This window comes from Dysidea avara, chromosome 8, assembly GCF_963678975.1.
Source record: "Dysidea avara chromosome 8, odDysAvar1.4, whole genome shotgun sequence".
NCBI classification, from domain to species: domain Eukaryota; kingdom Metazoa; phylum Porifera; class Demospongiae; order Dictyoceratida; family Dysideidae; genus Dysidea; species Dysidea avara.
In genome coordinates, this window is record NC_089279.1 from 3,180,768 (window position 1) to 3,196,929 (window position 16,162).

The following is a 16,162-nucleotide window of genomic DNA, read 5'->3' on the forward strand; positions in this document are numbered from 1 at the left end:
GTATTCAATCTCCGTAAAATTTCTGTCACAGATTGCTATCCGGTAGTTGGATATCCCATAGAAACCTCAAAGTAACAGGGTAATTCCCTAGTATGTTATTTTGGAATGTGCGAACTGTTCGAAAATTGGTCATTGAGTGAAGTATGGTTGATCGATAATACATACCAGTGTTTGAGGAGCGGTAAATGATATGCTCTACTGTTTCGCGCATAACTCGTAGTGTGTTGGTGTGATTTGCTTACAACTTGGTATCCAGAGAGACCAAAGGCTGCTCTGTTAAATAGTCCAAACTAAAAGTCTGTGTGTTATTGTGGTGAGGAATTATAAGTGATTACTGAAATGTGTTCGATAAATGGTGACTTACGCTATATAGATCTTCACAGGCTTTATTTAGCCTTCTCACCGGTCCCTAGTGGGATAGCATTCACAGATCATCTCAACAATATCACAATGGAGATAATGTAAAATGCATTTTCCTTTTGCCACATTTCCACCACCATTACTTACCGTTAGCGTAAACTCCAGTTATTATGCACATATGGTTATTAAGCGCATAATTATTGCTTGCTAAGCGCATATGGAAAAATTGCGCTTAACACTTCCTGTTAAGCGCATATACTTGAAATCACTCCTGCAAGCTAGTACTACGTAGAATGGTAGCAAAATACCAATAGAACAAGCCAGAAACGTCACAGTGCACTCGATACTTTGCCAGGCACACGTCTAGCAGATACCACCACCTGTATTAACGATAGCTGCACCTGACTTTTTAGGACTGTTAGTGTGTACATGGCTTGAATTTTAAAGGAAGAATACGTTTATGACGAAAGTTGATTAAACACCCCAAGCTCTATCTCAGGGTGTGAAAATGAGTTGACATATTGATTCTGGACCAGACCCTTTTTCAAGCAGACACTTCGATAAGCACCATGCCTAGAAAAAGTGGTCTGGCCATAGGATCACTGGTTATTGGTATACAGACGTCACTGCATGCACTTACATGTAGAAAGGACATCATTCTAGATGGCAAATCATATAAACATTTAAGCAAGAAAAATGGCATTTTTGCAAGCCTCTTGCGATCATGACTTTTCCTGGTTTATTAATTATTATTATTAATTCAAGGGGTAGTCACCTCCATACCACCAATTGATGCACTTGCGACTGGGATCAAGATTTAATCAAGTGATCCATAGACAGTGTTGGGTAAGTTACTTTGTAAAAGTAACTAGTTACATATTACTTGCAACTGAACTATTTAGTTACAGTTACATATTACTCATAAAATAAAGTAACTATAATAATATTACATATTATATTACTTTGTGTCCACAGCCTTAGGCTGTCACGTGTGAAACTACCCCTTTATCACGTGACATGATTAGGTTGTTGGAAAATGTGTAAATCTTGGTTTTAAGTAAGAAGCTGGTGAATAAGCATCATTCATTAAGCTTCGTTACTTCGTTGTGGCTAGGCGTTACTCAGAGGATAACTAATGAGATTAGTAACTTTGTTACTTGTAGTAATGATATTATGTAATATTAGACTCATTACAGTAACAATATTACTTAGGTAACACGTTGCATTTGTAAGCAAAGTAACTTGACTTATATTACTCGTTTTTATAGCATATTTCGTTATATTACTTAGTTACCACAAAAGTAATATTACGTAACACTGTCCATAGATAATAGAGTACATAAAAGGGATAGGAAAGGCAATAACGTGACGTCACAAAATATGTACATTTCTATTGGAATTCCGTTTATTACGTCACGAACATACCCGTTACGAAGAGAAACAAATTGTCAGTGTTGGGAGTAACGCGTTACTTATGTAACGCATTACATAATATTATTACTTTTGTGGTAACAAAGTAATATAACGAAATACGCTATAAAAACAGGTAATATAACGCAAGCTACTTTACTTACAAATGTAACGCGTTACCTAAGTAATATAGTTACTGTAACAAGTCTAATATTACGTAATATTATTACTACAAGTAACGAAGTTACTAATCTCGTTAGTTATCCACTGAGTAACGGCTAGCCACAACAAAGTAACGAGGCCTACTGAATGAAGCTTATTCACCAGCTTCTTACTTATAACCAAAATTTGCATATTGTCCAACAACGCAATCATGTCACGTGATAAGGTGGTAGTTTCATACTTAAGGCTGTGGACACAAAGTAATATAATATGTAATTTTATTACAGTTACTTTATTTTATGGGTAATATGTAACTGTAACTAAATAGTTCAGTTGCAAGTAATATGTAATATGTAACTAGTTACTTTTACAAAGTAACTTGCCCAACACTGCAAATTGTTGTAACGGCAGAATTTTGTAACCAACGACTGTGAAACTTCACTACAATGAACTCAAGTAAATAATCGAGGAAACTAGGATGGTACCAACCCTCAAAGAAGTTACATGCAAAATTGAAGGAGATTGAAAGTGAAACAAAATGGCCCAAAAATTACTTTAAACTACTTAACTTTCTTCGTAAATATATTCTATCCTTTTAACTGTAATAAACCTATTCCTTACCATTTAACAAAGAGAATCAGAGGAGATACCAGAGCAAAACAGGAACTGTTGCTTGAAGAAACGACTAAGTATCTTCCATTTTTAACCAAAAGTTTAAACCACCTTGCAACACAACGCAACATTAAAAGACTGTGTTGGTGACACGCCTAGCTTACCACAAGATTCGAAAGTGGAACCGGCTATACAAAAAGCGGTATGGACGAGGCATGAAGGTACTATGAGCAAAATTATGACGGCGTGTAACAATCACAGTTAATGTGATACACTTTGTTATAGTGTAGGAAGTCATAAACCCCATATAAATTTTCATCCATAACTTTCAAATAATTGCTCATATCAAAAAACTAAAAACAGATTTGAATTCAGCACCTAAAAATGCACAAGATGGCATGAAATAAAAGGTCATCAGGTCACAATCATAAATTACATGTATCTTAGAACATTTTCAGAAGGCAGTTAGCCTTATTGATAATGACTCCATTCTACTGTACTTGTGTTAAGAAGTCCAAAACAGACATGCTATAATTTGTTTTTGCATATGAATTGAAATAGAATATGCTATTCTATTTAGTGCTTTGCATACACTTGACAGAAGATTGAAACATAATATTTTAGGACTATGGGCTAAACATGTAGTATAATAGAAGATTCAGTGATAATGAAACAATTAAACATGGAATAATAAGCAAAGCAAATAGAATTACTGATAGCAGTTAATAACACATAGCTAGCTACTGTTAATGACGTTACCAGCTCTATTTCTGACGTTGCCAGTAGATGGTGCATATAACTAATTACCTCTAATCTCTTGATCTGATTGTTGACACAGAAGGCACATATCTTGAGTGATGCAAATATGATTTCCAAGTGGATTAACTTGGCTGCCCATATAAGGCCAAAAAGTAATAATGACTTTTCCGATACTTAAATTTCTGCCTTTTAATGACACATTTTAACATCACATAGTTGAAACTTAAACACTCTGTGATAGTCTACAGTTTCAGATAATCATCCTAAAAGATCAGAAATGTTACAAACCTTATTGGGGTAACATTTAGGTGCTAAAATACAGAAGCAGATAATAAAGATGGACTGTGTCATTTACACGCAGTTGTCCATAACAACCTAAATCCATCATTTTAATAGTATTAAAAAACTGTCTTAGGGAAGTTTTATATATTATCTAATCTCCATGTATACCAATTTGTAGAGTTATTGAAGTATCCACTGGTGAAAAGTTTAATTTTGAAGAAAACGACTCGATTTTACCAAAAATTTGAATAAATCACCAGAACAACCATAAATCAAAATTCTGTCTTAGCATTTTGTTGGGAGTATCAATACCAATGACCAGCATAATAGCTAGCAAGATCTCAGTACTCTTACATCAGAAATTTTTAAAATTGTTAAAACATGACATTGTTATTGATTTACCAGCAATAGTCTTCGATCACTTCAGAAATAAAAGCTTTTTATGTCCAAAAATGATCAATATACAATGATCAATATACAGGGATATACAGGGATTCTGCAGTCCAAATTTCAAGAGCATACTATATAGCATCAAAAGGTTATTAATCAATGAAGTCAAGATGTATTCGTGGGGGTTTATGACTTCCCGCACCGTACAAAATCTATGATCTGAATTCTCTCGCCAAAATCTCTCACAAAGGTCTAAATACTTGCTGTAGTCTATTGGATTACTATTTACGATGCTTAGAACACTAATTCCTATGCTTGAGCACAAACTGTCTTGTCCTTTCAAGTCACGCATAACGGAAATCAAACCGGAAATCGCTTGCATTTCCTATCCTTTTTACTCTATAATCTATGAGTGATCAAGGGGTATTTTTGCAGTGAATCAAGCGATAAAGGTATCTGCAAAAGTGGTGATCAAGCACCTTTGAAAGTCAAAATGAGAATTTACTAAGCTTTTACGGTTGACAATCAAGAATCAAGGCTCTTGGAAAGATAAAATCAAGTGATCAAGGCAATGTTTTGGCAATCAGACTTCTTGATCCTGGTTGCGGGCACATCAATTGGTGGTATGGAAGTGACTACCCCTTGTTAATTATTATTATTATTGTTCAACTATCCCTATAGGGTCCTGCAGGGAGGCAACATATTAGCCTGTAGTACAGGTTGTGCAAGTTAGCCCCAGGTAGCTACCAGTAGCTGGAACATTAGACAATGCATGGTAGGTCATATCCACTAGTAGAAATAGTTCCATTTTGCAGTCAAATCGTTGCAATCTGTATTAATTTTAGTAGTATTTACCACAAACTAACTATTTTTGAAGGGGCAAGACCTTTCCTGGCTGAGAGTCAAAGTCCAGTCCATGGTTCAGAGTACAGAGCAAGGGGTAGTCACTTCCATACCGCCAGTTGCTGCGCTCGCGACCGGGATCAAAAAGTTTGATCGCCAAAATATTGCCTTGATCACTTGATTTCATCTTTCCAAAAGCCTTGATTCTTGATCATCAACCGTAAAAGCTTAGTAAATTCTCGTGTTGCTCAAAGTTAGCTTTCCAAAGGTGCTTGATCGCCACTTTTCGGACGCCTTGATTGCTTGATTCACTGCAAATATACCCCTTGATCACTTGATTAAATCTTGATCCCGGTTGTAAGCGAATCAATTGGTGGTATGGAGGTGACTACCCCTTGCAGAGGGAGGTTCAGTGTTTGCTCTGGTTTGTGTAAGCATAGCTATACGCTACATTACGAAACAAAAGCTCACTTCTGTCCTTCTTCCTCACTGTGCTGGGCAGGAACACACTGGCGAGCATGCACGTGAAGTAGAGTAGCGAGACGACATTGTAACGGAACAGCGAGGCTACGAATACATCCATATTTAAGTAACTTGACTGCAAGCGAAACAGTCACGTGTCACTTACCTGCTAGCAGAACGAGCGGTAGGACGACCTTCCTAAACCCGGTGTCGATACTTAGAATAGCTACTAGTGACACAGACTTGATCATCTTCGGGTTTTGAACACCCGAGACGTTCGCATAAATTGATCACGAGGACGCGTGGGCTTTGCTGGTAAACTGGAGCCCAGCCCAGTACTTCGTCGGGGCCCGCGTTAATAGTATAATCTAAACCCACCATCGATACTACCATACATGTGACATTAACGTGTAATGATGGACTTGATCAGTACTATAGAAGATGATGATGAGATATCAGGGCAGGAGTCCGATGAATCCGACCATAACGTGAGTTTGAGAGTGTTCTACTATGTACATAGTTTGACTAGGGTAGGGTTTCCACCGTGAAAAGTCTAAGTCACCATTTCTTAGTAATCACTGTGCAAGATTACTGATAAACAAAAGACAAGTACGAATTCACGAAAAAATCAGGAGTAAAATGGTTCATAGCTACACAATGGGGCCTAATATTATAGTCGTAAAGTGACGAAATATGGTCACGTGCGTTCTTTGTTTACATGACAATGAATGAGCTGTAGTAAGCTTGTCAAGCCAGCGGTATGTCATATATGCCTGTATAAAAGTTCATAAGAATGTGTGTATGTTTATATGACGTACCTTTGGCTTCACAAGCTTACTACAGCTCATTCATTGTCATCAAAACAAAGAACGCACGTGACCATATTTCGTCACTTTACAACTGAAAATATTAGGCTTCGTTGTGTAACTATGAATCATTTTACTCCCGGTTTTTTTGTGAATTTGTACTTGCCTTTCGTTTATCAACAATCGTGTACAGTGATTACTAAGAAATGGTGACTTTGAATTTTCACAGTGGAAACCCTAACTAGGGGCTATTATCTTGTTAACATTCAATATGTACATGATGTACCCATCAATGTCATCACCTTAGGAGTATGGGACAATGCAGGGGATTCCCCAATACTGGAGCTAAAAAGTTATCCCCACTATGTCCCTACCTCCTAAAAAGGAATTTTATTGAGCATTTGATCCAACTATTATTTTTAAAATTGTCTTACCAAACTGTCTTAAATTTGTCAAAAGCTCCAGGGATGAGCTCTCCTTATGTGTGGAGACCCCTGGGGTGGGACTTGACGTTGATAGGTACATTACATTATTTACTGGAATAGCTGTGCTGCTTGCAGCAATAAACTACTACTTGTGTAATCTATATTGTAGGACTCTCAGCCAATTGGAAGGGCTAAACGAAAGACAAGGGTTAAAATTCCAGAGTTTACAGAAGGGTTTACATTCGATGTGGCCAGCCATACTGAAGAGTGGAGTAACTGGGACATGATAGAGGCCCTGGAGTCTGTGAAGAAGCCAGTAAGAAATCACATGATGTGTGGCCACATTACTATTGTAGCATAGGAGCTTATGAATTATAAGTGCCCGTACTGAAAAGAGTCTGACATGCTTCCATTAGGCCATTTGAGTGACTCAGTGGAATGCTGTCTACCAAATCCTTTTCAGCACATGCGATTGTAATCTCTAATTGATAAGCCCTGCACTGAATTAGTCTGGCAGCACCGCCCCTTCGCATAAAGAGGAAGGGTCTGGTCACTCTAGCATTACGGAGTTGTAACAATAATCAAACAAGGATGTCACAATAATGGCAGCAAGAACGGCATGTCTGACAGCCACACAAACTAAGTGGTTCACGAGAGAGATTAATGAAAGGCTGCTAACATCATTGTGACCTTAACTTTTGTTCTTGTAAAGAACATCCTATTGGCGACTACCAGCAGCCTCAATCATATCGCATCTTCACAGAACTTTGTGACAAACTCTTGTACACATTACGTAACTCTACAATATCTATGGTAACTCCAAAACAAGCGCAAATATTTAGTAATTACCAACAATGCAATCTGATTGGTGTTACCTGTTTTCAGTAACACACTACAAATTTTGAATGCTAGAGTGACCAGACCCTTACTCTATGCAAAGGGGCGGGTGCCACCAGACTAGCACTGAATAGTGGTGTAGCCACATGAGGCTACTCTGTGTTGTGTGGTCATGTGACTCATGTTGTAGTCATCAGTTACCACGTCACTGGCCACTAAGATAACTAGAACACTTGCTCAGAGGAAGAAGGCTCAGAAAGTTAGTCATTGTATACCCCATGACATGGTGACCTGAATATGATATCTTGTAGAAAGAACATCTTAGAGATCATGATGAGGAGGATGATGATGAAGCACAAACAAGTATCTTGAATTGTTGCACACACATGCGTGAAATCGGTAGTCATCTAATTGTTGCTTAGAAATAATGTCATAATTGTCCAAGTATTGGATCCTAAACAGGGACATTCGATCACTACAGTGCTCCAATGGTCCAATGTGTGAATATAGCTGTGGCTTTTGTTCACACTGGCTTTTAGACTTTGATCTTGGTCCAGTGGTATACTACTGGTGAAGCAGTAGATGTCCAGGATAAGTTTTGTATCAGAGTATAAATACTTGGTTAAATGCTGCACCATTGACAGTTGTTGCACTTGAATAATGGTCGCATTATGCCCTTACAGATACTATATTGAATAACTGCTTCACTTAAACCACTTCATAGTATTTAATACTGCAACCATTGATATTGATACTGTTTTCTTGTAACAGAAGTTTGCTATTCTGTTTTGTTTAATTTTTGCAATTATTATTTTCGCTAATATTTTTAATGTATTTGTTGTAGTGGCACATACACTAGATATTGCATACAAGGTACTTGTTGTAGGTGAAGAAGAAGAAGGCAATGGCAGTCAGTCATCAAATGAAGAGTCTAGTAGCGGGGAGGAAGATGATACTCCATTAAATGAGGATGACTACTTCCAGACACCTCCTACAATACAGTCCACTAATATTAGCTTTACTGATATGAACTTGTCAAGACCATTACTGAAGGTACTGTTACATATCTGATATTGTGTGCGTGTGTGTGTGCGTGCGTGTGTGTGGTGTTAAAGCATTTTAAGATTGTACTAGAAAATTGATTTTTTTAAATTAATCAAATTATGACGTTACAGCAAGATTTTACCAAAAAAAAATCTTTAGTTTCTAGAAATATTACTCGTTTGCTAAAGTCACTGGTATTTCCTATTCATTATACCAGTGATAGAACACTTGTAAACACTATTCAAAGTACAAAGATGCAGTCGTCTGGTATTCAAAACTCATCACATTTAATGGTGTGTGTGTGTGTGTGTTTTACTCAAAACGCTTAATGTTTTGAAGTGCTTGCATGTGCTTGTGGTGGAGCATTATCACAAGTATCTCTTGTGTGCTGTATGTACACTGTTACCATGTCCTGTAGGCAGTCAATTCACTTGGGTTTGTCAGCCCCACTCCAATACAGGCCAGAACGGTACCGATTGCTCTGTTGGGCAAAGACATTTGTGCTAGCGCAGCCACAGGAACTGGTGAGCAACCAATGACATCACAAACACTTCACATAATCCTGCACGCTTTTCACAGGCAAGACAGCTGCTTACATGTTACCAGTATTAGAGAGGTTGCTATACCAACCAGTAGCACGTACCTCTACTACACGTGTGCTAGTACTGGTCCCCACTAGAGAGTTAGCCATTCAGGTAACCATCACATTGTGAGGTGATAACTGGTGTGTGTATTGACCATTGGGTGTATAGGTACACTCTGTTGCCAAGATGTTGTCTAAACACACTAAAATTGAAATATGTTTAGCAGCCGGTAAGTACGAACAACTGTAGTATTTTTGTTGTAGTGTCTGCAACCTCATTAAAGCGACCATGTCAAGTAGGTCTCAAACATAGCTAAGGTGTACTTCATGACCTCATTAATAAGACCACCTCATTATAGTGACCAATTGGTAGCATGGTTTAATAACATTACAGAAATTATTAAGAGCCAGTTCAATGTTTTTACAGGTGGGCTGGACTTGAAGGGTCAAGAGGTAGCACTCCGTAAGTCACCTGACATCATTATAGCCACTCCTGGCAGATTGTTAGATCATCTTCACAATACTCCATCGTTCACTCTCAATGATCTTGAGATCTTGATCCTTGATGAGGCTGATAGGTGAGTAGAGAATGTGTTGCATGTGAGTGTGTGTGTGTGTGTGTAGTGTGTGCGTGTTATGTTGCACCATGCATACAGTAAATAATATGTTGACACTCATGTGGTACTGCACACAAAACACATCGTAAATATTTTGATAGTGCAGCTCATATTTGGTAGAAGAAACATGAACAAGTGTGACTCCATGCATTGTTAGCTCTGAAAGAGGACGACCTCTTCATTGTAGCAAAAATGTGCCAAAGAAATAGAGAGGCTCCACTGTATAACAAATAGACCCTGTGATATTTAATACACCACATATATACATACACCATCACTCTACTCAGTAGCCTGTGTATGTATTGGTAGAATGTTGGATGAACACTTTATGGATCAGATGAATGAGCTGATCAGGTTGTGTCCTAGAGGAAGACAGACTATGCTCTTCTCAGCCACCATGACTGATGAGGTACGTATGTGCGTAGTCATATCATATGATGTACTGGAGAAGGGTCTAGTGTGATAGTGTGCACCAATACAAAACGTGGTCATTGACAATGTCCTAATTTAGGTGTGTACTAGAGTGTCCTGATTACCTTATTAGTAAGGTGTCCTGGTTTCAGGGATCTAAATGTGTGTACACTTATACAAATGGGATCACAGATAAAAGGTGTCCACAATTTAAGGTGTTCTTTTTGGAGGCTCCACTGTATGCTACCTTAATGTACCCACTTGATGCACCTACGTACTACCTTAATGTACCTATGTACATGATGTGCTTACATGATGTATTCCCAGGTGAAGGAGCTGGTCAGACTCAGTCTCAACCAACCTGTCAAGTTGTTTGTTGACAGCAACACAGACACAGCATACAACCTACAACAAGAGTTCGTGAGGATACGTACCAAACACGAGGCCGACCGTGAAGCCATTGTAGCAGGTATTCATAACACATTTTTTTGTGTGTGTGTGTGTGTGTGTGTGTGTGTGTGTGTGTGTGTGTGTGTGTGTGTTACCAGTACTTTACCAGCTTTGTGCATCCGAACTTTCCATGACCGATGTTTACTGTTCCTAAGTACAAAGAAGGATTGTCACCGAATGTGTATCATCCTTGGATTGCTGGGCCTCAAGGCTGTGGAGCTACATGGCAACCTAACTATGTTACAGGTAGAAGGTACAGCATTGTGTGTATTGTTAGTTGAGGGTTTGAACAGCGACTGGAGGCTCTGAGACAGTTTAAAGAGCAGGAAGTGAATTATTTAGTAGCGACTGACCTTGCAGCAAGAGGGCTGGACATTGCTGGAGTGACTACAGTAAGTGTTGATTTGACTTTATGTCGTATGTGTGTGCTTGCCATTAAGGTGATAAACTATTCAATGCCTGCTACACTGAAGCAGTATATCCATCGAGTTGGTAGAACTGCCCGAGCTGGACAAGCTGGAAGGTATGTATGTGTAAAAAATTAAGACACTAAAATTTCACTCTATCAGTCATTTCAGCTTCACCTGACTGTTATCATTGGCATATTGACTGATCTATTAGAGTATCTCAATCTTTACAAGGGTTGTAACTAGCCTCCTCTGAAATGAATAGAAGAGCTCTGTTTCCCCTAGCCCCTTTGTTACTACACTTATGACTCAGCACTCAAGTGGTATTTTCTAGTTTGAATACTCAACAAGAGGCATCATATCAATAAAGCATAAAATTAATTTTTCTTGGTTTTGTCCTATATGATACTAATTTTCAACATTTCTTAACTTGGTTATTGATCAATCCCACTTAGATCTGTCACTCTGGTTGGAGAGAAAGAACGTAAAGTGCTAAAAGAGATCATCAAACAAGCTCGATACCCAGTGAAGAGTAGAGTTATTTCACAAGGTACACCTGTTCCCTGTAGTGAGATATTTATTATGTACCTACAGAAATAATCAACAAATTTAAACTGAAAATCACTAAACACGAAGAAGACATTAATGACATCCTCAAACAAGAAAAGGAAGAGAAAGAAGTGAGAATTTGTTGTGACATATTTATGCTGTCATGGCTGCTGTATTGCTACAGCTTAGGGTAGCTGAAATGGAGATAAATAAGGCTCACAATATTATTGAACATCGAGATGAAATCCTCAGCCGGCCAGCAAGGGTGTGGTTCACAGATGAATCAAAGAAGAAGCCAGCCAGTAAGATGTGTACACGTGTAGTAGTCTCCCATGGCCAGATTGCCATTTTTCTCTTGTTTGTGTGGCCACCAAACCATACTCCATCAACAAATACACCTGTTTTTTAAACAGTAATCATCAGAAGAAATGTTATAAATACATGGCTGTAGTTTATGCAATTCAGTGAGCTGATTATATGAAGAAAAAACCCTTCTTAGTTTGATAATGGCCTTGTAAATGTTTGAAGTCACAAAAAGGGGTTTAGCCCAAGAATTACCAGCATAGTATTTACTTTGTGTTATGCAGTAGTGATTCAGTGTTACAATATGTAAGCTGTTAATTGTGTTTATACTGTAATTCTCAATAATACAAAAGGATTTTACAATAAGGATTAAAGCCCTTTGATCCCATAGCCTCCATAGAATTTTGCACAATGCCACAGAAATATGGCAAATGTGTAGATTATACCAATGCAGTAAGCAGGCTGGTGATAGGAAACAAGGAATCGATCGATGTTGTAAACTTCTTGGTCCCAAAGTGACAATTGTAGAAGGTCCACTATACATCGTAATATTTTCTACAGATGAGGTGAAACAGCAAAAAACTAAACACAAAAAGAAGAAACAAGAGGTAGATAAACATTTTATAGTTGATGGCATGTTGTAGTTTGTTTATCCTAGAGTGATCCTGCCGTAGGGTTTGCAATCAGAGAAGCTAAGCGTTCCAGGAAACAGAAAAGGCTAAGAACTGTTGTAGAAGGTGCCCCTGAACCAAAGAGAAAGAAAAGTACGCCACCAGGTGTCTGTAAATGATGATTATAAAAAGTGTCTGTCTCTTTCAGTGACCAAGACTAAGCCTATTATCAACACATTTGAGAAGGAACTGACTGACACAAGCAAGAAAACAATAAAACACTTTCGGTAACTAAACAGAAATGGGTAGTTACACTTGTAAGACCTCTACTACGTGTATTTTGCCAACAAATCTTGTTACCACCTAAATACTGTAACACTAAAACCATATCATATCTACGCAATTTTCATTGCTTACAAGCACTTATCTCAAATGCTGGATAATAGCCCACCTCATGTTTGCCAAGTAACTTTCCCATAATTGTTGATCACTCAAATTTTTATTCTGATTGCAAATGAATGAACACTAGTGACTACTCCTTTAACATATTATATATATATACTGAATGTTACCTCCCATAGCTCTAAGGCCCCCAACAAGCAAAGGACTGCAACAGTGAAACAAAAAGGAAACTTCAAGTCAAAGAAAAAGTAAACATCATTGTAACACTACCAAATGTTTACCTTGTCCATCCTTTTTAGATTTAAACGGAGATGATAAACTGTCTTGTATGTACATGCATTAAAATCAAATGATAATTTCATCAGTTTGTAATAGTTCTATCACTAGTGAAGTAATGTCCATTAGGAGCAAGGAACCCATCTCCTCTGGGCGAGTTCTCAACGTCATATCTCACTATTATTGGCTGTACTTTGACCATATCTTTCACTATCCTTATGTACCCATTAATGGTTGATGTGTTCTTTTGCGGTACAGTCTGGTGTAGTCTGCTCAGTCCCAATGAGGCGAGTGCTAATTTCTCTTTCTTTGTTCTCCCGATTGGACTTCTGATAAGCGTCACCGCGTGTAGTTTGTGTACATTACGGCTGGCCATCTTTCAAATCCTAGCTCGGATATGTATTCTTTAATTTTCGAGCACGTTTTCTCACGGATACCATAATCAGAAGTTACCGATTGTTTACATAAAATTCCAAACGAGCCAATCAAATTCCGGCGCTAACCCGTGGGATCTAAATTCAAAGTTTGATTGCTGATATAGCATGTTTAGTAGTTTTGAATCTATGAAGAGATGAGCGCCCCTAGCTCGCCGTCCAACGGGTCCATGGGAGCTGTTAGCCGTCACGAGAAGTCACTAGGACTGTTGACCACCAAGTTTGTAAACTTACTGCAATCGTCTGAAGGCGGCATCTTGGATTTGAAACATGTTAGTTGTAGCCTAGCGTAGTTAGCTACGGTATTATCACGTACAATGCTAATATGGATTCCTAGGCTGTTGATTTATTGGAAGTGAAGCAAAAGAGACGTATCTATGACATTACAAACGTGCTGGAAGGGATTGGACTAATTGAAAAAGAGTCGAAGAACAGCATACGTTGGAAGTTCGTACTACCAGTTGCATCATATACACTTTTAACTATATATTATGACTAGGGGGGCCACACCGGGACCAGAGTCCAATGAAGTGTGTACTCAACTACAACAGCTCAAGAAAAAACTAGCTAACATGGAAGAGCAAGAAAGACTATTAGAAGAGCAGTGTGAGAAGATGCAAGTCTGTTTAAAAAATGCTGTGGAGTCAATTTCAGATAAACAGTATCCTTTTGTGGAGTAACTTTCAAATATAACAAAACCAAATATTTACAATGGAACTTGTTCAAATATCCACATATTGGGACTAAACAATGAAAGCAATAAAAGTGCTGATTTTCATGTACTTTAGGTAGTTTGTGGATTATGTATGGTTAATCAGGACACCTGCATAAGTGTCCCTTAACATGTAAACTGACCTGATAATCAGGACACTATAGGTTGGGCCCAAGGTACATATCCTTTATACACTGGCTTTGCTTTAGGTGAAACTGTTTTGGTGTTCTCGAGTGTCCACATTAACAGGTTTTGGTGTAATATCACTACCAATAGTGTCCTGATTTTTCAGAAAGCAAAAAAAACTGTACAGTACCATTGTGATTTATAAGAGAAATGTCATGTACTTGGTAATATCCCTAATTCCGTTTGTAGTAACCCATTTTCCTTAACCACTTTTATTCTCGCATTTGTCACTCATGATCAAATGTGTGATGTTCCCTGTTTTGCTGGTGAGAAATATATATAATTGAGGAAGCCCTTCATTAGTTATGTAATCTATTCTTGCTGTGTCAGGCAAAACTTTATTAGCGGTGCAGGCCCCACCAGACACTGAACTGCTAGTCCCACAACCAGAAGTGGATCACTCCAACACAGTTAGTTTATATAGTAATTGTGGTCAGCGATTCCTGGGCCAGTTTAAACTTGCCCAGTCAATGTTTATATTCATAATCTTTCTTCGTACACAGTGACAAGAGCACTGTATAGTTGGTTATCTTGATAGCAAATATAGGGCCTATGGCCTTATTAAGAAGTATGGTGGAACCTGTTGCCTACATAGAAAGGCCACCTCTCTAAAATGGCTAATGTTAAATTCACCTAGTGAGACATTTCTTTACTGCTGTAGCTAATAAATTATATCAATTAAGTAACCTTGTCCACCTGCATAATAGACCAGAATTTTTGGTGCTTAGGATAGATTCACTGTAGTTGAATAAGTAGCTAAAATTTTACTGTAGTTATGCATACATGCTACCTCCCCAGGATGTCACCTGTTATATAATCACATGTCTGTACATTTGTGACTTGTCATATGATTAGTGTGCTGTCTATATATGGCTATCTATCCCATGACCTTTTCCTCCTGTTTGTAGAGTAGTTTTGATATGGAGATAAGAAGTAAGGCTGGACCGATTAACGTATTTGTAATCAACCAGGACCCTGGAGGTGATGGCCTTGTACCACACATACCCCACACCACACAGGATTCCCAATCTCATCAGGTAGTTCAACCTCAGTTGGTGGACACTAGTAGAACTATGAGTGAACATTATACCAACGACTCAACTGAAGTTACTGCATCCATTACTGAATCAATAACGACACCAAAGGTGATTAAACAAGAAGCCTCTTCAGTGGCAAGCCACAACCTTTTAATGAGTGTTCAAGAAGTACTGGAAATGTCACAAGATGAAGGTGAGACATAGTGATTGATGGATTGTGACTGTTGTTTTCTTTGAGTGTTGTAGTCCAATAATAGGGCTTTTGCCAGGTATTCATAAGATTCTAGTGACTGCTACTTTTGTTTCCTTGAGCAAGAAACTTTAGTCCTGTTCCTCCAGCCTACTCAGTAGACTACTGCATGTCAGTGCACAGCTAAAGAACAGCTATTAGCTGTCAACCATCCACTATCATAAGACTAGTACTCTGTGTATTTTTTTAAAGTGACATCTCTTTGTCTCTGCAGGAATTGTTCCAGTGCTAAGAATGTCACCTCCACCTGGGGAGCAAGACTTATTTGTCAACTTGGATGACAGAGAAGGGATATGTGACCTTTACGATATCCGGTGTAACGTGGGCCAAGTAATGGAAAGCTAGTGTATTTGTTTATTTTTGTGGTAAAAGAGCAATGAATTCTTTTGTATACCATATCATGTGTTCTTTTGTAAATAACTTTCTGCTTGCTATTGAGTGAGCCTTAAATTGTAATTATGATTGTTCATTTATGTAGTTTTATTTTGTGTATTGAAGTATTTTGAAATTACAAAAAATTATTCCTAATTACTAAATTCACT

At 38.1% G+C, this 16,162-nt stretch overlaps 3 protein-coding genes across 3 annotated transcripts in view; 2 read left to right on the forward strand and 1 right to left on the reverse strand.

Moving 5' to 3' along the window:
* Positions 1–5,599, reverse strand: part of LOC136263257 (piezo-type mechanosensitive ion channel component 2-like) — a 37,009-nt gene extending 31,410 nt beyond the window's left edge. Inside the window, exons 1-2 of the mRNA XM_066057767.1 lie at positions 5,447–5,599; positions 5,290–5,385 (exon numbers count right to left, since the gene is read on the reverse strand). Coding sequence (XP_065913839.1) covers positions 5,290–5,385; positions 5,447–5,531 — 181 coding nt within the window. The 5' untranslated portion in view covers positions 5,532–5,599. The remainder of the gene's footprint in view (positions 1–5,289; positions 5,386–5,446) is intronic.
* Positions 5,600–5,607: 8 nt separating this feature from the next.
* On the forward strand, positions 5,608–13,116 carry LOC136263261 (probable ATP-dependent RNA helicase DDX27). Its single transcript, XM_066057770.1, has 22 exons — positions 5,608–5,768; positions 6,681–6,827; positions 7,539–7,607; positions 7,660–7,711; positions 8,235–8,401; positions 8,811–8,916; positions 8,972–9,087; positions 9,145–9,205; positions 9,403–9,553; positions 9,902–10,001; positions 10,331–10,472; positions 10,563–10,699; positions 10,747–10,845; positions 10,894–10,976; positions 11,316–11,410; positions 11,455–11,540; positions 11,594–11,711; positions 12,274–12,320; positions 12,371–12,476; positions 12,532–12,610; positions 12,905–12,973; positions 13,025–13,116. The coding sequence occupies exons 1-22, from the start codon at positions 5,694–5,696 to the stop codon at positions 13,038–13,040; spliced, it is 2,121 nt and encodes a 706-aa protein (XP_065913842.1). The 5' UTR covers positions 5,608–5,693; the 3' UTR covers positions 13,041–13,116.
* Positions 13,117–13,480: 364 nt separating this feature from the next.
* LOC136263263 (transcription factor E2F5-like) lies at positions 13,481–16,156 on the forward strand. The gene is made up of 7 exons (XM_066057775.1): positions 13,481–13,707; positions 13,773–13,882; positions 13,935–14,096; positions 14,550–14,599; positions 14,664–14,743; positions 15,242–15,563; positions 15,835–16,156. The coding sequence occupies exons 1-7, from the start codon at positions 13,573–13,575 to the stop codon at positions 15,963–15,965; spliced, it is 990 nt and encodes a 329-aa protein (XP_065913847.1). The 5' UTR covers positions 13,481–13,572; the 3' UTR covers positions 15,966–16,156.
* The last annotated feature ends 6 nt before the right edge of the window (positions 16,157–16,162 follow it).

Excerpts from the sequence above, each read along its gene's own strand:
- LOC136263261 (XM_066057770.1), top strand. The coding sequence starts at position 5,694 with ATGATGGACTTGATCAGTACTATAGAAGATGATGATGAGATATCAGGG. Across the intron at positions 10,700-10,746 it reads GCAACCTAACTATGTTACAG|CGACTGGAGGCTCTGAGACA; the intron begins GTAGAAGGTACA and ends GGGTTTGAACAG. Across the intron at positions 12,477-12,531 it reads TGAACCAAAGAGAAAGAAAA|TGACCAAGACTAAGCCTATT; the intron begins GTACGCCACCAG and ends TGTCTCTTTCAG.
- LOC136263263 (XM_066057775.1), top strand. The coding sequence starts at position 13,573 with ATGAGCGCCCCTAGCTCGCCGTCCAACGGGTCCATGGGAGCTGTTAGC. Across the intron at positions 13,883-13,934 it reads AAGAACAGCATACGTTGGAA|GGGGGCCACACCGGGACCAG; the intron begins GTTCGTACTACC and ends TATTATGACTAG. Across the intron at positions 14,744-15,241 it reads AAGTGGATCACTCCAACACA|AGTAGTTTTGATATGGAGAT; the intron begins GTTAGTTTATAT and ends TCCTGTTTGTAG.